The sequence below is a fragment of the Malaclemys terrapin genome, chromosome 18 (assembly GCF_027887155.1).
Source record: "Malaclemys terrapin pileata isolate rMalTer1 chromosome 18, rMalTer1.hap1, whole genome shotgun sequence".
NCBI lineage: Eukaryota > Metazoa > Chordata > Testudines > Emydidae > Malaclemys > Malaclemys terrapin.
In genome coordinates, this window is record NC_071522.1 from 7,053,648 (window position 1) to 7,077,601 (window position 23,954).

General features: G+C 43.7%; 1 protein-coding gene across 1 annotated transcript in view; it reads left to right on the forward strand.

The window, feature by feature from the left end:
* The first annotated feature begins 1,228 nt into the window (after positions 1-1,228).
* Positions 1,229-23,954, forward strand: part of DHRS11 (dehydrogenase/reductase 11) — a 74,579-nt gene continuing 51,853 nt past the window's right edge. The window contains exon 1 of the mRNA XM_054008545.1: positions 1,229-1,469. Within this exon, the coding sequence (XP_053864520.1) occupies positions 1,338-1,469 (132 nt within the window). The 5' untranslated portion in view covers positions 1,229-1,337. The remainder of the gene's footprint in view (positions 1,470-23,954) is intronic.

Genomic DNA, 23,954 nt, shown 5'->3' on the forward strand with positions numbered 1-23,954 from the left:
TTTACAACTGAACATTGACTTAATACAGCTTTGAAACTTTACTATGTAGAAGAAAAATGCTGCTTTCCCTTTATTTTTGTTAGTAGTTTGTTTAACACAATATTGTACTGTATTTGTGCTTTTTTTTTTTGGGTCTGCTTCTGCCTGATTGTGTCCGTCCAGCTCTAAATGAGGCGTGTGGTTGACTGCTCAGTTCATAACTCTGAGGTTCTACTGTATCGTATGAGGGTGACCAGATGTCCTGATTTTATAGGGACAGTCCTGAAGTTTGGGTCTTTTTCTTTATATAGGCTCCTATTACCCCTTACCCCCTGCCCTGATTTTTCACATTTGCTGTCTGGTCACCCTATTTCTTACTGATTATACTCTATTATCTGCATTGTGGTAGCACCAAGGCGGGCCACTCATGCACCAGGACCCCACTGTGTTGTTAGGCATTGTACAAATGCAACAAAAAAAAGCCAGTCCCAGCCCCCAAAGAATTTAATGGATTTGTCTCATCTGCTTTGCCTTCCCTCATTGTTTATCTGAGTGCTGACGGGGGCTCTGATGCAGGAGTGCCTTACACATTCATAGATAAACACAATCAGAAAGAAAAGCAAAGGAGACATTTAGTTTATCCTCCCTTTGCGGTAGAGACCCTCAATTTCTTCTGCGTGTGTCCAACATCGGGTGACCAGATATCAAGTGTGAAAAATCGGGACTGAGGTGTGGGGGAATAGGAGACACTGTTTAAAAAAGCCCCAACTCTCTGCTCTGTCCCTATAAAATCAGGACATCTGGTCACCCTACCACCTGGGCTCTCGGTTTATGACTGAGGCTCTTCAGAGCTCCTGCTATATAAATAATATATTCCACGGGGATTTCATTTGAACTCTCCCTCCCTGCATGGTGTGCACTGAGTCCGGAGGGGCTCAGCCGGCTCTGTGTGGCCTCCTCTCTCCCCTCCTCGGGTAGCAGCGGCGCTAGGGTGACCAGATGTCTCGATTTTATAGGGACAGTCCTGATTTTTGGGTCTTTTTCTTATATAGGCTCCTATAACCCCCTCACCCCCTGTCCCAATTTTTCACACTTGCTGTCTGGTCACCCTAGCTGAGGGCGAAGAAACTCAGTGCATGGCAGGCGGGTGGTGGGGGGATGCTGCTGACTATGGAAGAGGCGGGGGAGAGGCTGGGCTTGGAGAAGGGGAGGGAGGAGAGACGGGCGAGGGAGGGGCGGGGAAGGATTCATCCTCCTCGGGCAGGAGGTTGGCTGGGCTCCTGTGCCCGTGCCGGCGGGGGGAAGGCGGCTCGGCCGGGCGCAGGGCGGCGGTGCCGCGGGGGAGCGAGCCCGGGGCCATGGAGCGCTGGAAGGGCCGAGTGGCGCTGGTGACCGGCGCCTCGGTGGGCATCGGGGCGGCCGTGGCCCGGGCGCTGGTGCAGCACGGCATGAAGGTGGTGGGCTGCGCCCGGAGCGTGGACAAGATAGAGGTAGGGCGGGTGGGAGGGGGGAGGAGAAATGGGAAGGGGTCTCTGTCCCCCCCCACGGGTTTAGGGGGGGGACCCACATCCACGTCTCCACTGGGGCGCAGCCTCTCCGCCCGCCCCTTTATTGTTAGCGCTCCCGGTGCGGGCTGCGCACAATGCCGGGTCCCCCCCCTTCACGTGGGGGAGCCGAGGTGCCTGGTTCCCCTTCCAAAGGGCGGCCCGGAGACCCCCCCCCCGCCGAGGGGGGGAAAGGGGATGAAAGATCTGGGGACTCCGTGCAAACATCCCCTGTCCCCATTATTCTTCCAGTGCATTGGGGGGCGGGGGCACGGAAGGGGTTGGGAAGTGGGGGGAGGCCCTCAGTTAAACTCTTATTCCCCCATCTGAAATTTGTTAGAGCTCTTCCCTTCCCACCTCTCAGGTCACTGGTTAAAGTTGCAGATCCCCTGTGTTGGTTGATAGTTTTCCCAAGCCTCACGCTCTCTATGGAGCTGTCAGATTAAAATTCAAAGCCAAGATTTTTTCCAACGTGACTGGTAAGTCTGGTTGGCTCCATTTTGGGGGGCTCATTTGAGGTGCCTTTAAAGGGATCTGATTTTCAGAAGGTGGGTTCTTAGCACTTTTTGAGCTTCAGGTCCTTTGAAGGGATCTCTCAGGCTGGGCACCCAAAACCACTAGCCATTTTTGAAAATCATGGCCCATATTTTTTTGGAAAGTATCTCCTGTGTGTATTAGAAATAATGTTTTTAGCTTAAATTTTAAAACTGGACTGAGTTCTCATAATTTTTGCTGTTTGTTTACTTTCCACACTTTTGACTTTGGAAAATAGTCCTGTCAATTTCACTTCTGTTTATGAGCTCAGTTTGTAGTCCCTTTTACTCTCCTGTTCTAGCACAATGCTGCAGTGTATGGGTTGCAGACATTTCAGGGAAATGGGTATTAAAACAATTACAAAAACTGTTGCCATTGGAATTAAATTGTAAAAATTCCTGGAAATATTTCTGTTGCTGCTAGGGTTTCTAAAGATGGGTTTTTACAAAACCTAAATTTAGGACCAAGTTTGACCAGAGTGTCCCTCTAGTTAAATAATACTAATAAAACACTTTGACCTTAGTAGATGAAAATATGTATAGAAGTGCCAAGTATTACATTATGCAGCTGACTGTATATTAAAATGGAGCAGCAGGAGGGTTGGATAGTAAAGGGTGTGTTGGTTGAGGAGGACCATGGGGAAAAAAGGTCAGATAGTGTTTTGAGGGAGATTGTGGAGGGTAGTTGGGTAAGGGGGCATTTTGCTTTACAAGGACTTACCTCCATTGCAGAATTGTATAGTGTTTGAAAATGATTGTGAACAAATGAGTTAGCTGACATGATTCTGACCACATCTAAGTGGACAAATTGTATTCAGAATCATCATCTGGTCAGCTAAGTGTGATTCATGATCAGTCAGCTGATATGAAGCTAAAAACCATTTGTCCTGGTCTAGACAGACCACTCGGATGTGGTCAGAAGCATCATGTCAACTAATTCAACTGTTAAAAATTATGTTCCAACACATTACAATTTTGCAATATAGAAAATCCATAAGGGATAATAGAGGGATGGTGGTGAGATTAGAGAGGGAGTTTGGTGAATAACAGTGAACGTATCTTATAACAAGATGTCCTTAACAACTAAGTGACCTCATGACTATATTTCTGTAAAAACCTCATGTGCTTATCCTCCTCTTTCCCTCATCAATGATGGCTTTCACTTGTTGCATCATGGCTACCAATATAATCTAAACTCTTTGAGGCAGGAATTGCACCTTGCTCTGTTAGAAAGGTTTCTGGTACATTTTGGGCGTTACCCACGTTAAAATAATAAATACCATAGTATAAATACTTATGAGTGTGTAAAATTCATAAAATGTAGCTGAAGAATGGTTTTAATATTCTGCATAACTGTTCACACCAATTTGAAACCTAGTGTTTATGAATGTGTATTATTTCCGGAAAGGGCCGTGAATGAAGTTCACTAAAGATATGCAAGTCACCTGTGATTGTAAGGGTGAAATACATTCACGTATATGCAATTTTTTTTATAAGACTACATGTTGTCTCATATCTTGTGGCTGCTGTTATAATGTTATAATATAATTGACTCACCTAGCAATAAATGTAAAATATAGTCTCTCCTTTGCCGGCTTGATTACACTTTGTACAATAATTCAGTTTTATTATAGATCTTTTAGGCCCCAACTCATCAAAACCGTTAAACACATGTTTAACTTTAAGTTCATTTTTGAATTCTCTGTGTCTTACGTATATACTTAAATGCTTGCATGAACTGGGGCTTCAGTGCGTAAGTTGGGAAGACAGTTGTGGAGTAGAGTTATACCACTAGCCAACTATAATTATATAGTATTATTCTCAGAAATCACTGGCTAGAAGGTACTTATCATTATATTTTTATTAGGTTACATCTTAAAAACACACACGTGTTTGTGTGTGTGTGTATTCATTTTATTTTGATAGTTAAATTTGTTGCCTAGTGGTTTAGGTTTTAATCCTTTGAGGGGAAGTAGCTTGTTAATTTAGTTGGGAGGTAAAATTTAGGTTTTGCTAGAGAGTAAAGCATGTTTTTTTTTCTTTTTATTATGAAAAGATTCCCAAAAGCTTGATTTATCCTTTGTCCAGACAGATCTTTCTGTGCAACATTGGCTCTACAGAGCTAGTAAAAGCTAAGCAGTAGCATGGTTTATGTAAATATTGACAGCTTCTAATGATCTCCAGCAATGTATTTGGAAATTTGAGGTACTAAAAATGCTGGCTTTATTGTTATGCCACTACAGAGAGAGGGGAAAAATACTTCCCAACAAGCCTGAATTGGGAGACTAGAGCCTGGGGGATAGGGTGGCAAGACTCTGAAGACAGAAATACACAGATATAAAATATGGTGAAGCTTTGAGAGAGTGGCTGTGGTAATAGAGAAGAATATCCAAGACATCTAGGGAACGTTTCTTGGCTTTATTACCAATAGGGCTGCTGCAGATACATGTTTAATAGTCTCTGTTTGCCATGCATAGTCTAGCCATGGAAATGAATTTCAACTTTTTCTTTCATCAGCTCTTCCCCTGAGATTCCTGCCCTGTTTCTAATCAGATTTTTCACAAAGCTCTTTGTTCAAAGAGAAGAATTGGAGGCTGTACCGTTAAGTTTTAACCATAACTCAACCAAAACCCGCCTTTATTTACCACGTACTGCCTGTATTTAAGATATAATTTTGTTGTTTTTTAGCTTCTGTGTTGTAGGAAAGTATTATTTTTAAGTTGTCTGAAAAACAGAATTGGTTTATGTTCTGAGATGACTGGAGGTACACAGCATTTTAAGGCACTTATTGTTTATGTGTGGTTTAATAAATTTTATCTAGGCCTTGTAAATCCATCTGAACAATGGAGAAATGCTGGTCTTGCCATAATTGAGGTTAAAATAGCTTTTCATTTTAAACAGTTTTGTCCCTACAGCAAACTTTCCCAGAACTAAATCAAATTAACTGAAATGTTATAGATTTTTTTTTTTATGCCAGTGTAGGAAATTTTTTGGGCAAGCCTAAGGTATATGAAACAAGTTATTTGGGACCATGTTCATATATATTTTGGGGACACCAAAAGTCCAAAATGGTTTGGCCTAAAAACTCCAAAATTTGTTTTAATATGTTGGTGTTGGCAGGGACTGTTACCGTGGAGTAGTTTTGTGGATGGAATTGTACAGTTATTTGAAGCAGTTTTTGCATAGCTTAACAACTCTGTGGAGTTTATAAACTCCTGATGGAGGGGGGAGGGATAGCTCAGTGGTTTGAGCATTGGCGTGCTAAACCCAGGGTTGTGAGTTCAATCCTTGAGGGGGCCACTTGGGGATCTGGGGCAAAATCAGTACTTGGTCCTGCTAGTGAAGGCAGGGGGCTGGACTCAATGGCCTTTCAAGGTCCCTTCCAGTTCTAGGAGATGGGATATCTCCATTATTATTATTATTATTATATCATTGATGGCCATCATGTTGGGAGAGGCAGTGGGAAACCACATAGCGGAGAGAAGAGTGGGCTGGCATTCAGGGGAACAGAACAGAGACAGCCTCATGGTTTGAGATAGAAGAGTTGCACCTAACCAGTCAGGAAGCAAAAATAATGTCACGTGACCCATCTATCCAATCAAAATTAACTAATACACAGCATTTTGAGCTTAAAATATTACATAACCACAATAATCTTCTTCTAAGCAAGCTATGATAGTAGTATTTGCCAAATAATATGAGGTAAGAAGCTTATGCCCAAATAAATTTGTTAGTCTCTAAGGTGCCACAAGGACTCCTCGTTTTTTTTGCTGATACAGACTTACACGGCTACCACTGAAATCTGAATAATGAATGAATCTGAAAAATGTATAAGCTGGTTGTGGGTGAGTTGTAAATAGAGAATAGTCATCAGGGTGGATCCTCAGCTGTAAAGATCAACATCAGTCCAGTGAAAGCAATAGAGCGAAGCTGATTTACCAACTAGAATCAGGACTTCAATTCATTAAATAAATTGTTCCCTATGAGTTATTCATTTTGCCTTAGTTTAGTTTAAAACCAAAGCCAAGTACGCCAGTCTTGATTCCACAGGGAAACCCCGCAAAGGAGGTGAATTTGATTTGTCTGTAGTCACAGGTTACAAACTTCTTAAAATCGTCATCAGGTCCTACTTCATTTAAAAGCCCTCCATCTAATATCTCCATCTTATATGCAAAGGGTAAAACCCTGATTTCATTTAAGTGAATGGAAGTTTTGCCACTGACTTCCATGGGCCAAGATCTTGTCCAGAGTCTGAGCCAAAACCTATTGAAGTCAGTGGAAAAATTCTTATTGACTTCAGAAAGCATGGGACCAGTCCCTGTGAGCACAGGGCCGAAGGGGCAGAATTAAGGTAATTGGAGTGGCCTCAGATCAGTATTGCCAGCCCCAAGCATTCAAAACTCACAAATCTGGCTCTAAAATCCAAAACATTTTTTGGGGGCTGCTCTTTATTTGCCTTCTGGTTTTTCAGCCATTAGTGTGTATGTGGGTAACATTTTCAAACTTTTCTCCACAACCATGAGAACCAGTAGCTTACTTAAAAAACAAAAATGGTGAGTCTCATGTAATCACGTGACTCCAGGGGCTGAGGCTTTAAGAAGAACACCTTATATCCCAAGAGTCTCAATAAAAGTGTGAGAGTAGCAACACTGCGTTTCCATACATTCTAATATTTTGAGGGTCAGGAGCTGTTGTGTTTTATTTTTAAAGATATAAGCTTAAAGGTCACCTCTATAGGACAAAACAAACAACACATCTTTATGAGATGTAACAAAGGCCTGAAAGGTGTTTTTTGTTCTGTTTGTGTGTACGTTAGAAATTCAGGTTTTGTCTAACCAGGTACTTCATGAAAATGACTGGGATGATGAGATCACAGTAGACAGAGAGCTGAGCAATTTGTAATGGGGGAAACTGGTTTATTGTCAGATTAGTTAAAACTCTATTGTCTTTTGGCTATTTAACGTTTCCTTTTTCTATGAAATATCTTGTAAATGATGCCATTGTATGAGTTTTCCTTTAAAAAAGAAGCCATTTCCAGTATCGCCTTGGTCACAAACCCTCCTAAAATAGCTATATAATAGCTTTCATATGGGATGATTGGTTAGCATCAGATCCTCCTAAAATTTGCCGTTTGCTATAGAGGCATAGCAGAACTTGTCAATAAGATTGTGATCTATGGAGGGTCAGGTTAGTCGGTTATGATAATGAAGCGCTCCAATCTGAAGTTGGATAACATTATACATATTCAAGAGTAATGTTTTGTCATAATCTGTCGTCAGTTGTTTACCCCAAATAGTTTACCCCACATTTTTTATAAGGTCAGAACTCCTGGGTTCTGTTCCCATCTCTGTCTCATTTTCTGTGCCTCAATTTATTGATCTGTAAAAGGGAGATGCTCTTGCTTACTTAACTCACCAAGTGTGTTAAGAGGCTTAATTATTTAGGGATTGATCCAAAAGCCCATTGAAATCAGTGGGAGTTTTACCATTTATTTCAAAAGGTTTTGGATCAGGCCCTTAATGTTTTGTAATGCAGTTTGTGGTTCTTAGGTGAAAGGAGTTATACAGGGGGAAATTATTATTGGCATTCCATGGGAGGCTTTTGTAAAGTGGCCGTTTATCTTGCTATTTCCTTTTCATTTCATCTTCATTATCATATCTTTAGAATGGCATTCTATCTGCACGGTTCCTAATACGCCTTTGCACTTTTAGGTGTCCATAAGCACTGGCATATGGTAACACTTACATTTGAACCTTTTTGAAAAGTTGCAGATAACATCCTGCAAATGGGTTGTGCTAGAGTTTTATATAGTTAATTAATCTAGTTGGGCTGGTCTTTGTGCAACTGTTCTCCTCACTCCACCCAGCTACATTATCCATCCATTCACAAAGGGAAGTTCTGCCCTGCATGTGTGAAACACAACATTAATGAATAGTTTCAGAGTAACAGCCGTGTTAGTCTGTATCCGCAAAAAGAAGAACAGGAGTACTTGTGGCACCTTAGAGACTAACAAATTTATTAGAGCATAAGCTTTCGTGGACTACAGCCCACTTCTTCGGATGCATCCGAAGAAGTGGGCTGTAGTCCACGAAAGCTTATGCTCTAATAAATTTGTTAGTCTCTAAGGTGCCACAAGTACTCCTGTTCTTCTTTTAACATTAATGAATGTTCACTCTAAAACCTGAATCACAGATGATCACCTTTCACAATATTTACTATCCAGGGGAGCAACAACATAAACACCATTGCAACATGTATACAGACTTGCATTTAAATTGGTGGTTTGCTTTGAATTACTGAATATTGGACTTCTGCTGGGCGTCTCTGGTAGTACTGGTTAGTTTACTGAGTTGTGTAACTGATGTTGGTGATTGCACAAAACTTTTAAAGGAGAGACTTTCCAAAGCATCTAAAAGATTTAGGGCAGGAAAGTCAATGAGCCTTGTGCTCTCTAAATCTCATAAGTGCTTTTGAAAATCTCAGTTTAATAGTCTTTGTTACTCAAACTTTTCTGGCAAAAGTACATTATGTATAATGTGGACCTCAGAAACACTATTTTTTAAAATCTTTGTTTTTTATTAAAACCAGCACAAAATGCACATTTTTATATTGGTAATTTATTTGTACATAGATTGTGTTGCAGAGTATCCAAGTGTCCCAGATAAGACCAGCTTCCATATTCTAATTCTGTTTAAATTCTTATATCACTGTAGTATCTGAGCATCTTCCAGTTGTGCATGAAGTAATGCACTAACATCTGTCTTGTGTGGGCCATTCTTTCTCTCATCCTGTCCCCAGGGGAGAATTGGGTGTGCAGTGGAGTGATTTGTTTTGCTAGGGTTTTGATTGGTTGGTGGTCCTAGTTAAATGTCCACATTGCTCTGTGTTTGTGTTAGAGGAGACAAGGTTAAAGAAGTGCAGCTTGCACTTGGAACAGAAGGGTGTGAGGTTTCTGGTGGTCCTTAGCTCCCAGGGAAGGTCATTCCACAGTCTCAGACTGGCCCCCAAGAAAGCTCTTCTCCTGCACTAACAAACTTTCATAGAATATCAGGGTTGGAAGGGACCTCAGGAGGTATCTAGTCCAACCCCCTGCTCAAAGCAGGGCCAATCCCCAGACAGATTTTTACCCCAGTTCCCTAAATGGCTCCCTCAAGGATTGAGCTCACAACCCTAGGTTTAGCAGGCCAATGCTCAAACCACTGAGCTATCCCTCCCCCCATGTTGTAGAAAGTTCCATTTTGGAATGGAGTTGTCAACCATGGTTCTCATTTTGGAGATGTAGGTGATCTTTTAGATATCCTGGGTTCAGGCCCTTCGGCGCCTTGAACTTGACAGTGTAAAGAGTGGCGGTAAAGTTTGTGTGCTAGGCATTGTACAAACACATAGGAAGACAAGAACCATGCCCCAAAGAACTTAGAATCTAATTTGAAACTTGCAAAAAGGCACAACACAATTCCCATTGAAGTCAATGGAAAGTCTCCTGTCAACTTCAATGGGACCTGGATTGGGCCCCAAGTGAGTGAAACCAGGGGTAGTGGAACATTTTTTATAGTGGGAGTGCTGAGAACCATTGAACTAAACTGTAAACCCTGTATATGATGGAAACCACTTCAAGCCAGTGGGTGTAGTAGCACCCCCAGCACGCATAGTTCCAGCACCTATGAGTGTAACAAATATTAGCTGGGAAGTGGGGAGAAAGGACAAAGGCAAGATTAAAAAGAATAGGTGGTTACATAGGTTAACTTAGAACTTGATGATTTCAAATAAGTCAGTCTGCTATCCCTGAATGTTGCTCCTCTGAGGCTGGTTTCTTGTAGGTATCACAGGGACAGTGGGTCTTGAGTAGGGATATGAAAGATGAGTGGACCTATGGATTAGTTCAGGGAGAGCATTTCATGTGTCAAGGGCAGTGTGGAAGAATGCCTGGGGATGTTTGGGAGAGAAGCAGGCAAATAAGAGAAGCTGGGATGATTTAGTTGGGGTTGGTCCTGCTTTGAGCAGGGGATTGGACTAGATGACCTCCTGAGGTCTCTTTCTACCCTAATCGTCTATGATTCTAAATGGAGCACTCATGGCTGGCATCAGTGAGAGCGATGGGAGCGATGCAATGAGAGACAGGAGCAGATAAGCAAGGAAGGGAATTAAAGGGGAAGAGAAGAATCCTGCATTTGATGCAGTGGGAAATGGGAAGGCAGTGGAGGGGTCGAAATGAGCCAGGGGTGACATGGACTATTTGAATGGATTGGAGAGAGGCAGTGTGAGTGCTGAAGAAGCAAGAATGAGGGAGGAGGCAAGAACAGGCAAGACGTGTTGTTACAGTACATATCTCATTGATGTATTAAAATCTAATACATTAATGTATAAACCATTGTAACTCATGTGTATAGAAAATAAATCCAAGCCATCTTTAACCGGGGGAGCATAAATGGTGCTGTTTAAAAACAAAACAGAATAATCATATTCATAATCTCTAATTCTTCTCAGGTAAACTGGCTGGAACCACTGTGTATAGATGTTTTATAACCTACTGCAAATTGGTGACTAAGAAAATATGTAGTCTTGTGGGGAAATTTATCTAGGGCAATAAATACTATGTCAAGATTTCTTAATCTCTCGGAAAATCAGATAAGAGCTAAAGGCAAGATTACCAAGGAGTTGCAGAATTGTAGTTTGGAGTTTTAAGCGGTGGTGGGAGGGGTACGCTCTTCATTTGACTTTGAAGTAAAACATTAGAGCTGGTCAAAAATGTGAAAAATGAAAATTTTTGGGTCGGTTCTATGAATTATTATTTAGTAAGAGCATCATTTGGTTTCAGTGAGTCTAGTACTTACTGTGTGGTTTGATTTGGATCGATAGTTATTTTATCTGTGTGGCACAATAAAGAGCTGGCTTAGTCATTTGGATTTATCCTATATAATAATGTCTAGTAGTGATGGTCTAAAATAAAATACTGTACAGGCCCAATCCGGCAACTGTGACTCATATAAAAGTTCATTTCTCTGTTAAGTCAGTTTCTCACCAGTGAAAGTCTTTAAATCTTACTCAATGCACTATGCCTGCGAGTAAGAGTTACTTGTGTCAGTGGTACAATTGTGGTCTTCTTCTATAATTCAAGTTTGGAGGAATAAGATAACCCTGCAGGAATCAGATAACCCTGCTTTTTCTATGCAAGTCTGCTAACTAATTTGGCTAAAGACTTGTTTTTAAGTGGAATCCTTGAGGCATTTAGGCAGTAATACAGTTCCTGGTGTGTACGGTAACCCAATATTTCCAAGGTTTAAGTACAGGTGTACTCAATGTTCTTGAAGGGTACCGGCACTGCTAGTCAACCTTGATTCCGCAATAATAAAGTTTTTGGGCAGTGAATGTATTAAAGTCAAGCATGTACTTAAGTGTTTTGCTGAATTGGCCCAGAGCATTTAGCACTTTGCATTAAGCAAATCACTTGTGTGGTTTCTCTCATCCTCTCTGTGGGAGAAGAATTGTGTGCACAAGCAGTGTTTTGTTCTGGTTGTTGAACTCTGACCTGCAAGGCATTTCCCATTTTGAATTTCTGACTTCAGTTTCATAAAACCATTTTGTAGTCTGAAACCTGTATTTTTGTAGCATTTTTCTTTGAGTGTTGAGAGAGGCATCATGACAAATTTGAGAGTGGTGTAACCGAGAAGACTTAGTAACAAAGCTGAATATTAAAAACTCATATGTTTCTTAACTAGCAGGAAAATTCAAGCAATATTTGAGATCTGTTCATGTCATTGAGAATAAAATATCTCATCTCCTGGCTTTACTGGCTGATACAACATTCTCTGCTCCTCTTACTTAAAAATGTAATGCATCAGTTACATTTTGCAACACTCTACACCTGAGATAAAATGTATGAGTATTTATTGGTATGAGTATTTATCTATATGGCTTGGAGGCATAATAAAGATAGCTGAACATCCTGTCACTTGTAACACATGTGTTTTTTTTTTTGTTTGTTTTTTATTTTTTTATTAGAATGCAGGAACATATTAAATGTTTTTTCTCTGTAAGAAGAGGCCTAGAGTAGAGATCAAGAGAACAAAGCTGCTCCTGTGGGATATGAAAATGAATTCCATGTGTAAGAATGAAACCAGATAGCAAGTCACTCTGCTACGCTTTCTCTCTATCAGCCAGCAGAACATTCGTCTGTGTAATTTTAAGGGTACATATTAGTGCTGTACAATTATAAGAAGACTTTCAACGTTAAATCATGTATTATTAACACAGTGCGGTAGGTGGTAGAATGCTGCACAATAAGACAAATGGGCTAAGCATAGAGTCCTTCTGCCTGGAGAATTTACGGTCAAAATACAGCATCCTGTTCTCTTTCAGGTCTATTCCGACTGTACTGTATCCCCTTAGCTGGTGATTTTCTCTTTTCCCTACTGACCTTAGTCATCAATGTATGGGCAGTATATTTATGTGATAAAAGTGCTCAGTTGGGCTAGGAGAAATCCTTTTCCACAGCCTGGGGGTTGAGGAGACTATACCTAAAACCGCTATTTAACACTCTGGGGCTGGATTTAACCCCCCTCTGTGGTCCTTATGCACATCCCAACCAATCCAAATAGACAAGACAAACAAAGGGTAGGAGAGAATACAGGCACAGAGAGGCGAGGTTACTTGTCCATGAACAGGGTCAGGAATAGAATCCAGGCCTCTTGTGCTCTATCCACTGGACCACGCTGCCTCTTGCCCAGCTCAGTAGTTTTCTATTTAAGCAGATAGGTTTGGAGTAAAGAGGTAGATTTTTCATTTCTTTTTGTCTAAATGTAATCGACTTCAGAAGTGTATTCACCTCACCCATGTTAATTCTATCCATGTTTTATTTCTGTACATTCTTCCTTTTAACGGTGAGATGCTAGTCGCTAACGAGGTCATTGTGGTTCATGTCGCAGCTTTAAGCTTGGGACACAACATTACAAGAATGAGATAGGGTTAAAGCGTTTCCTTGGCTCCCTGCCACTCCACCACAAGAGGGGAACGTAAGAGAAGTGTGTTGTCTCGTAGTCTGTGTGCTGCGTGCACAACACAATCCAGACACAGCCGGGGGAGGCAGACGCAGAAGCACGTTACACTGACGCCCTGGGGACACAGCTGCAGCAAAAAAAAAAAAAAAATAGTAGAGGGAGCACAGCTCTGACTGTAGCAAAAAGATGAGTTCAGTGGGATCCTTGCTTAGACTTGATGCAGCTGCGCTAACCACTGCTCAGGGGGCTACCTAGTAGTCATGACATTTAGCGGCTGCTTGCGGGGATTGAAAACTGTTTCTAAACTAGCACAGGGCTAAACTGCGTTCACGTCTGCTTTGCCAGGGTCAGGATGAGTTGTGAAATGCTTTTTAAACACCTTTCTTTCTAGTTTATATAGGGATCATCCTCACATCCTAGCTGGATTCATTTGGGGCCAGATCCTCAGCTGGTGTGAACTGGCTTAGCCCATGGAACTGCGTCAGTTTAGACAGGCTGAGGGTCTGTTCCCATTTCAGAAAAGTTGATAGTTCATTAGGCTGCTGGTTGCCCTACAGGGGGAAAAATTTCAAGAGTGGTGAGATTTTTGGTGGTTTCATCCTTCTCATTGCTCCTTACTTCCTCTGCCATTCTATGGCGATTTCCTTTTCTCTAAGATTTGCAAATACTTGTTCTATATTTGCCAGCACTGATCATGGTTGCAATGTACCTTGGAGATAGGTGGCAAGGAGTAAATCTTAACTATGTTTTGATACCGGTAGGCACTATGGAATTGTACTCATGGCTGCCAAGGCATCTAACTGTAGATAAGATGACCGGTATCCAACGGTACTTTCGCTCTTTTCATCTGTAGATCTCAAAATGCTGTAGAAAAATGGGTATCATTATCCCCATTTTATAGATTCATAGATTCTAGGACTGGAAGGGACCTCAAGAGGTCATTGAGTCCAGTCCCCTGCCCGCATGGCAGGACCAAATACTGTCTAGACCATCCCTGATAGCCATTTATCTAACCTACTCTTAAATATCTCCAGAGATGGAGATTCCACAACCTCCCTAGGCAATTTATTCCAGTGTTTAACCACCCTGACAGTTAGGAACTTTCTCCTAATGTCCAACCTAGACCTCCCTTGCTGCAGTTTAAACCCATTGCTTCTTGTTCTATCCTTAGAGGAAGTTTTCTCCCTCCTCCTTATGAAGGGATGAGAAAACCAAGGCACAGATTGATCAAGTAACTGGCTTAAAGTCACACATCAGGTCAATGGTGGGATGGGGGTAGCACCAAGGTCTCCTATCTCCCAATCCATGACTCTTTCCACTGGACCATGCTGCTGCTTTCTATGATTTGTGTTTCTCTTGAGAAATCCTTTTTTCCATCTTAAATTCCCCTTTGAGTCCTGCATTGAGGCAACTTTCTAGCTGAGGAGGCCTAGATGTGGCTTCCTCTGGAAACAGGTAGTGTCACCCCTGTGGGAGAGTTTACTTCTTCCTGTTGGTTTTAACACATCCTTCAACAGTCAGAGATCTATATACCTCTTCCCTTTGACAATTTGCATTACAATACCTCGTGGTGGCTGTCACTTATTTCATTAACCTATAGGCTTTTTTAAAATGTTGTGAATTCATTGCTTGTGAAGGTTCCTGGGTTGACAGCCCGGAAACTGAGGTCTTCTATGTACAAAACATGCACAGCTTCTCAATACAGCCCCACCTGTGTTCCTTACCCTGACTCGGGTCGCTCAGCCTAAGGAGGTCAGCTGTCTCTTTCCATCTTAGCCTCTCTGCTAAAAAATAACAAAATGGGAATTTTTTTCCTTTTCTCTCTCCACGCATGTGACCATTAGGAATTGGACTACTTATACTGGAAGCGCTTTGAGGCAGGGACCCTCTTTTTGTTCTGTGGTTGTACAGCGTCTAGCACCATGGGGTCCCGGTCCACGACTGGGGCTCCTAGGTGCTACAACAATAAAAAATAGATGAGTGAGTTGGTATCTTCTTATTATTTATTATCACACAGGCCACCCAATGTCCACCAAATGCAATAACTTTCAACCACTACTGATCTAGGTTGGATTAGGATCAGGGACTGAAAGATAAAAGGTTCAGGATCCCATTACCTAGTTCCCTTAGCCAGCCAATCCCCCCGTGTTCTTAATAAATAAGACCAAACAGGAGGACCAGAGAGACCCCAAACTAGCAAAGGGGATTGTTGGGAGATCAGACACCGTCAGGATATCACTGGTTTCACAGACTGTGTTTTGATTTTTCCTTAAATTGCTTTTATAATGGCCATTGTGTCCTACAAAACATTTTTTTTTTGGTAGGCTGTACACAGCAGGATACAATGTGGCTCCAATTACAAGCGTTAACAGGTTAATTTTAATGCATTTGTGACAGTTATTGATCAAAGGTAACATTTATAACCAGGGCCTACTTTGTCAAGGTTAGATCTTGCTCAAGAAACAGCCTTTGATAAGATGAGCTATTGACTGTAAATTCTAGATGCCCAGCCTCTTAAGAGATTAGTGCTTTCCTTTTCAAGCAAGCTGTACGTAGGAGGAGGGGGGGAGAGAAATGCTGGGCTTCAGTCTCCCTGCTAGATGCACTTATATAAACATTCAATCTTTAACCCCCCCCCCCCCGATATATCCCACTTATATATTTATTATTTTAAATTATTGGTGCACAGTAAGGCCAAGAGAGAGCCCAACGCAGATCAGGGCCCCAGTGTGCCTGCAGGGAAGTCCCTCCTGAAGAGTTTACATTCTAAACAGACAGACAAAAGGAGAAACACAGGCCCAGAGAGGAAATGATTTGTCCAAGATTATTGGCAGAGCCAAGACTTCAGATTAGGTCTCTTGAGTCCCAGTCAAATGCCCTATTCCTATACGGCTCATAGAGTAAATGCAAGCAACCTGCATAAGAGCTGTAGCCATATCAGGTGCTACAGTATTCCTCTCGTGCAGGGAAAGCACCATTGGGTTGGGCTAGTACTTGGATAAGAAACCTCCAAGGAAAAGCGAGGCTGTTTGCGATTCAGTAGCTAGCACTCTTCCCTCCTAGTCAGTACTGAACCAAGGTACTAGGATGTGTTGCACTGTTTTTGACATGTGACGTTCAGTCGGGATCTTGTGGACATTAACAATCCAATGGCATTTTCCACAAGAACAGGAATGCTGGCCAAATTCCAGCTCATTACATTCTGTCTCCTTAATAAATTCCTCCTCCAGCTTCAGGTAAACATGGCATGTTCAGGTAAATATGTCCTAAACAGTTGTGTAGATTTTAGGGTTGCCAGGCATCTGGTTTTTGACCGGAACACCTGGTCGAAAAGGGACTCTGGCGCTGCTGACCGGGCTATTAAAAGTCCGGTCGGCAGTGCAGGGGGGCCCAGGGCTAAGGCAGGCTCCCTGCCTGCCCTAGTTACATGCTGATGCCAGATCCCTACGGCCCCTAAAGTGCTGGGGCGGCCAGGGACTGGGAAGCTCTGCGTGCTGCCCATGCCCCCAGCACCGCCTCTGCAGCTCCCATTGGCTAGGAATTGTGACCAATGGGAGCTACGGGGGGCGGTGCTTACAGGCGCGAAGGCAGCACACACTGCGCAGTGTCACCTGGCTGCCCATGCGCCCTAGAGGCTGCTGGGACCTGACGGCTGCTTCCTCAGTGCTGCAGTAAACACCGTTGGGACCCCATATCATCCACACACCCCAACTCCCTGCCCCAGCCTGTCCCCTTCCATACCCCAAACCCCTCATCCACCACCCTACCCCAGAGCCCACACCCCCAGCTGGAGCCCTGACCTCCCTCTTCACCCCAAACCCCTCATCCCCAGCCAGAGTCCTCACCATCCCCGACTGCAATTCCCTGCCCCTGCCCGGAGTGCCCTCCCACACCTCAAACCCCCATCCCCGAGCCCATACCCCCAGCCAGAGCCCTCACACCCCTGCACCCTAACTCCCTACCCCAGCCCAGAGCCTCCTCCTGCATGCCAAACCCCTCATCCCTGGCACCACCCCAGAGCTTGCAGCCCCAGCTGGAGCCCTGACCTTCCCCTTCACCCCAAACCCTTCATCTCCTGCCCCACCCCAGAGCCCACACCCCCAGCCAGAGCCCTGATCTCCCCCTTCAGCCCAAACCCCTCATCCCTGGCCCCAGCCCAGAGCCTGTACCCCCAGCCCAGAGCCCATACCCCCTCCCATACCCCCACGCCTGGCCCCAGCTTGGTGAAAGTGAGAGAGGGTGGGGAAGAGTGAGCGAGGGGATGGAGTGAATGGGGGTGGAGCCTTGGAGAAGGGGCGGGGCAGCGGTGTTCGTTTTTGTGCGATTAGAAAGTTGGCAGCCCTTGTAGATTTGCGTGGTGCTTTTAAACAGATGAAAGTATTTCAATCCCAAAATTACTGCATGGCAGTGGTGGATAAAGTGATTCCTGCATCTAGCGGGGCATGGGTTAGCAGTGTGAGCATAGGACAGGGAGCTTGGAGTTTTAATCTAGGTTCCCCCCCATGACTTGGTGTAAGAACTTGGAGAAAGTTACTTGCTTCAGTTCCTCCATCTGTAAAAACGGGGCTAATAATCTAATTTACAGAGGTTAAGTTTTTCAGTGATATTTCTCATTGTGGTATCTAAGCACTGCGTGCTGGGAAGATTAGTTTGTCTGCAAAATGGTTTGAAGATGAAAAGTGCTATGGGAGTGCTGTTCTTGCATGATCATTTTCAAAGAGCTGTGGGGGCCTTCTGGATGAGACGCACCCTCTGAATGTTAGACCAGACGTGTGGTGTGTCAGTGCCCAGGGTCACAATTCCAGAATGAGGAAGAGAATGTCTTGCATGTGATTAGACCAGACCTATAAATAACTGCTTTTCCCTTTGATCCTCCCTTTTTCACCCGTGAATGCGTCTCAGAGAAAGATTTAGAGGGGATGCGTTTTCTGCCGTGTAAATGCAAACAACGTGATCACAGCCTGACTTAAATTGTGAGTCCAGGCTAAGAGATGCTCAAATGTCTCAGGTGCGAGGAGGGTGACTTGGTTACTTTTTAAAGGCTTGCACTTACATGTGTATTGCACAGCGTGGAAACCGGGACATCCTGATCTTTCCATGGTATTACCTGTATCACTTCCATAAGGGGCAACAACAAAGAAGTGAGTTGAAAAGTCAGCTTCCAGCACTTGTAAAAAGCAACAGAGGGTCCTGTGGCACCTTTGAGACTAACAGAAGTATTGGGAGCATAAGCTTTCGTGGGTAAGAACCTCACTTCTTCAGATGCAAGCGATTCTTCAGATGCTTCAGCAATTGTGGGTCTTTAAGCTTAATTGGTTCATATTTATCAAAATATCCTTTCAGTGCTTTTGGGTCCAACCCGAACTGCAAATCTGCTTCTCAGCATTTGGTACCTCTGGTTCAATTTGGGATGTGGGTTGTGTTCAAAATCTTTCCCAATCCTGAGCTTGAAGTTCCCAGAACTTTAGACCATTAAGACTTGAGTAGCCTTAATTTTCTGAATACTGTAGTGTACCACTAAATGCCAGTCACTTTAATTGGTGCCAGAATTCTAAAATATAAAGCAAGAGGAAAGCGTTAGGCCCTATATGTACTGTGTACAGTACAGTATTTTGGTCATTTAATTAAACACTAAATTCTCTCTCAGTGTATGAACACGGGAGTAAATTAAGTTCCATGTAAATTGCAAAGATGACTCTTAGAGCTACCTTTCTACTCCAAACTTATTTCTTTCTGTCCAATCTAAAATCCTGGCCTGTCTCTCTGATATCTTCTCTTGGATATCTAGCTATCAGTTGAAGTTCAGCATGGCTAAAACAGAGCTCTTAGTCATTCTCCCCAATCCCTCCTCGCTACTTCCTGTAATCTGGGCGTCATCTTCGACTCTGAACTCTTTCTAGGTCCTCACCTCCAGGCTGTGTCTAAGGGCTTGTCTATGCAAATGTTTAGATCATGGTAAGCTGGGATGTGATTCTACTCCACACTAGGCTGCTGTGGTCTAAGTGTCCTTGTCCACTCTACTGCCGCACATTCACAGTTTGTGAGAATGCTTTGATCTAGTCCTTCAAACGGGACAAGATCAAAGTGCTCTAAAGAACTGTTAACTTACGTCAGCAGCGTGCACCCAGGTAGTGAGGCAGGTTAGATTTACACCCCAGCTTACTGAAGTCTACTTCATATAGATAAGCCCTAAATCTTGCTGATTATTTCTGCATAACATCTCTAACATATGACCTTTCCTTTCCAGCCACACAGCTAAAACACAGCTAAAACTCTTGTCTAGGCTTTCATCACCTCGCCTCTCAATAACGGCAGCATCCTTTTCTCTGGCCAGGTGAAGTGCAATCTTGTCTTGCTCATATCCATTCAGAATGCTGCTGCAAAGGTCATTTTCCAAACCCATCGCTTTTATCATGCTACCTTGCTCTCTGACTCACTTCACCGATTGTCCCTTCTCTATTTCAACAAACATAAGCTGCTTCTATCAGAGGGGTAGCCGTGTTAGTCTGTAGCCACAAAGACAACGAGGAGTCTGGTGGCACCTTAAAGACTAACAGATTTATTTGGGCATAAGCTTTCGTGGGTAAAAATCCCCACTTCTTCTGATGCATGGAGACTTGTTTTCACCTTCAAGGTTTTACACGGCTTATTCCCACCATATCTGCCATCTACAGTTCACTATTGAAATATCAACTCCTGCCTCCAACTGGCCCATGATGTTAGCCCCAATGACCTGCTTGTTAAATTTTCAAACAAGCTCCATCGTACTTTCTCCCACGCTGCCTCTCGCAGTTGGGAGGAGCTCCCCTTATACATCTGCAAAGCTATCTCATTCTCTTCTTCAGTCCCTCCTTAAAACTCTCCTTTACTACGATTCCTAACAAAAAATTGTCAGCGACTAGGCTGACGTACCAAGATCACGGTTTGTCATGCTGACCAATATTGTCTTATTGTTTCTTTGTACATCCCCGTCAGTCTGTCTGTCTGTAGATCTCTTCTCTTATACTTGGATTGTAAACCAGTGGTTCTCAAACTTCTGTACTGCTGACCCCTTTCACAAAGCAAGCCTCTGAGTGTGACTCTCCCCTTATAAATTAATAACACTTTTTATATATTTAACAACATTATAAATGCTGGAGGCAAAGCGGGGTTTGGGGTGGAGACTGACAGCTCACGACTCCCCATATAATAACCTCACGACACCTTGAGGGGTCCCGACCCCCGGTTTGAGAACCCCTGTTGTGAACTCTTTGAGGCAGGGAGACACTGTCTTTTTGTTCTGTATTTGTACAGCACCTAGAAACATGGGGTCCTTGTCTATGAATGGGACTCCTAGGTGCAGTGGTAAAAAATAAAATTTCTTTCTTGTTGAGGGTAAATGGTACGTTTTTGCTACTGATATTTTAGCCTGCCCCTAGGTTAATTAGCCTTGGGACAGATCTGTACAGAACAGCACGCAGCTTGAGAACAGTTAATGAGAAATGTTCTGGATTCCAAAATGATTAGCCCACTGCATCAACCTCAGAAATCGCCTTGGAATTTTTTAGGTTAAATAATAATTAGGCATTTTGTTAAGGATATCCAAATAGCTTCTTTGTAATATTTCAGTTTACTATATATCTCTAAAATAACTCAGTTTTACAGGTGACAAGATGGATGAAGTAATATTTTTTATTGGATCAACTGCTGTTGTCTCTGCGTGTCTCAAAAGCTTCTCTCTCTCACCAATTGAAGTTTGGTCCAATAAAAGATATTATCTCACCCATCTTGTCTCTCTAATATTCTGGGACTGCCACAGCTACATCTACACTGCAAACATCAGTTTTAAAGGAGACAGTCCCGGAAAATAATATGAGAACTTTATCCACTGTGATTTTTAATCCTGTATCTTTAAGAAATAAAGCTAAACCAGGACTGTTTCTCTTGTAGGTAGAACACACAACACAAGTAGGTAGTTGCTTGCTCCTTCATCAACAGCCCTTTTGGTTTATTTGACCTCAACCAGACTACTCATGTGTGCTAAGTTACTCATGTGTTTGCAGGATCAGGCTTATGCGTAGTAACTTGAAAGGATAAGGCCAGGTCAGCATGCAGGGCTATCTCCATTGTTATCCTCTGCATAGTAATGGGGGTGTGGTAGGGAGCTGTTGTGGTTTGAGGATAAAGTCACTGCCGCTAGGCAGTTTAACGGGGTGTTGATTCAGGAAGTGGCAGAATGTCGATAGGGAGCACAGGTAGGTGTGTGCGCGCTCCCAGTTGGCTGAGGAGACTATAAATGCTGAGTGGTCTAATAAAGACAAGGTGAACCTTGCTGGCCAGTGTGGCAGTCTTTGTTATTACCTGTCACATGCTCAGAAAACTGTAACAACCCCTCAAACAGCTGTCTCCTGAGTGAACATGGGGGAGGCCTCCCTGATTGTCAGAGGTGCTGAGCCTCCGCTGCTTCTATTGACTTCAGTGGGAGGAATCCGGCTCTGAGTACTTCCTTGTTGTGTTGCCATTCTGGTTTTGGAAAATGCTGCTTCCTGCCTTCCCAGGGGGTTTGGAACCTGCCCACTGTTTCCCCCAAATGCTGGCCACTGTTATCGAGGAGTAAAAATTGGTCTCAGAAGAGGCAGGGATTTTTGTTTGGGCTGGATTTTCCCTTTATTTACAGGAAAAGATTGCAGGGGCTGTTAGATGAAGCACTCAGCTCGGAAAGCTTCTGTGCCACAGGGGAGCCCCATTAATTTTGACACTAAATTGGGCCCCAGACACAGCTTGCCAGAGGCTTTTTTACTACCTTTAAAAATTTTAATGACCTTCAAAATTTCCTGGCCCCCTTCAAAGGCTTGTTTTTTATTTAGTGGAAGCAAGGGCTCAGAGACACTGACTACTAACGGCCTCTAAGAAACCACCCTTTATTGCCCCTTGACCCTGACCAGATTCCTTTCCTAATAAATATGAAAGAGATCATGTAACTGTGTTTTGTGAGCAGCTGGAACAAATACTTCACGGCACTAAACAGTTTCTCAACCCTTGAATCGAGTGAATTGAATAGATTTAAAAAAAACAAATTAAAAAAAAAAACCCTTGGGTATATATATTTTTTCAAACATGCTTTGAAAATCTCCCATCCCTTCCCCAGTTCTTTTTTATTATTATTCTTTCTTAATGGGGTTAAAAAAGGACAGCCTCCGATTCAGTACAATCAAGATATTTTGCCATCCAAGCACGTTATTGTGCCTCAATGGCTGAAATAAAATAGGCATTTATGGAGGAAGAATTAGATAAATCAGACCATCTGCCTAGTCACACATCTTCCTAATTCATCTTCTGACCACAGTGATCTGGATCAGTAGCACTGGAGAGGTGGACACTTTTGAGGGTTGGCTATGACTTCTATATAGTGCTTTCTGCTTTCTCACCAAAAATAATCTCGCTTTTTGTAGCAGTTTGAGGTGCATAGAAATGTAGCCAGCAGTAAGAAGGATGATCAGATTGAGTGGAAGGGTGGGACAGTGGTTAGAGGATGTACCCAGAGGCGAATTAAGAAATATTGGGGCCCCGGGCACAAAACATTTGGGATCCCTACATCACCCCCTGCCATGGGGCCCCACCCCCTGCTCCACCCCTTCCCCCAAGGCCCTGGCCTGGCCCAAAGCTGGGTTATGGTAAGACCTGCCCAGGGAGCCTGGGCCACTGTGAGGAGCTTTGGACCCTTCACCTACCCTGGGGGACAGGGACACGGGTTGGGGGCTGCTCTTGGGCCCCCTGGCCCCCACCCAAGGCAGGTGCAGGGTCCTGGGCTCCCCACAGCTGCCTGGGCTCACTGGACAACTCTTACCACAGCCTGGTCGGTGGTCCCCAAACTGTGGGAGAGGAATGTTTGGGGGGTGCGGTGGGGCCCTGCCCCCAGCCCCAGCTGTGGCTCTGCTCCTGGCTACACCCCCACTCACAGCCCCCAACCGTGGGGCCCCAGCCCGGCTCCTGGCCCTGGCTCCCGGGAGAGGCGCAGACTGGATAAGATGGGGGTGCGTGACTGAAAAAGTGTGGGTACTCCTGGCTTAGGGCGACCATACTTCCCATTTTGGCCCCAGATGTCCTGACTTTTTTTGAGAGGGGGGGCAAAACTTAGCATTTGTCCCATTTGCTCTTGCCAACTGATCATCATGGTGATTACCTGGCAAGAGCAAATGGGACAAATGCCCACTTTTGCCAAAAAGGAGCTGGGGGCGGGTGTGAGCGGGGGAGGAGGGGAACTTCGGCACACTCGGGCCAACCCTGCACAGGGGAGGGGAGAGGGCCAGCTTGGGAGCGAGCGAGAGGGGGGAGAGAGAGAGGGACTTGGGCGAGCTCCACGACGCTTGGGGGAAGGGGGAATATTACTCACCTGGCGCTTCCACAGGCTTCCGGCTTGGCTGGGGGCCGGCCTCAGGGGGAAGAGGAGGAGCAGGGGGCGTGGCCAGAGTTCCTGCTGCTCCTATGCGGGCCCCCAAATTGGCAGGGGCCCCTAGGCACGGGCCCCATTGGCCCATGCGCTAATCCGATACTAGATGTACCTAGGACTCGGGAGATCAAGTTTGAGGGTGATCACAGACTTCCACATGTGACCTAGGGTAAGTAATTTAACCTTTCTGTGCCTCAATCCCTGTTTACAAAATGGGGAGAGGTATAGTGGTAACGCAGGGCCATATAAGTACAAAGACATCTAGTAAAACTTTCTTTTAAAAAAACAAAAAACAAAGGTGGGGTGGACTTTTGTTGGCATTACTTTACCATTTCAAGAGCATTACATCAGTAACAAAGTACTGAATCAAGATCAAAGACTCAGATAATAAAATCATTTATTTATTTATTTATTTATTTATTCGTTTGTTTGTTTGTTTGCTATTATTTATTTCATTTATATCTATAAAGCAGCT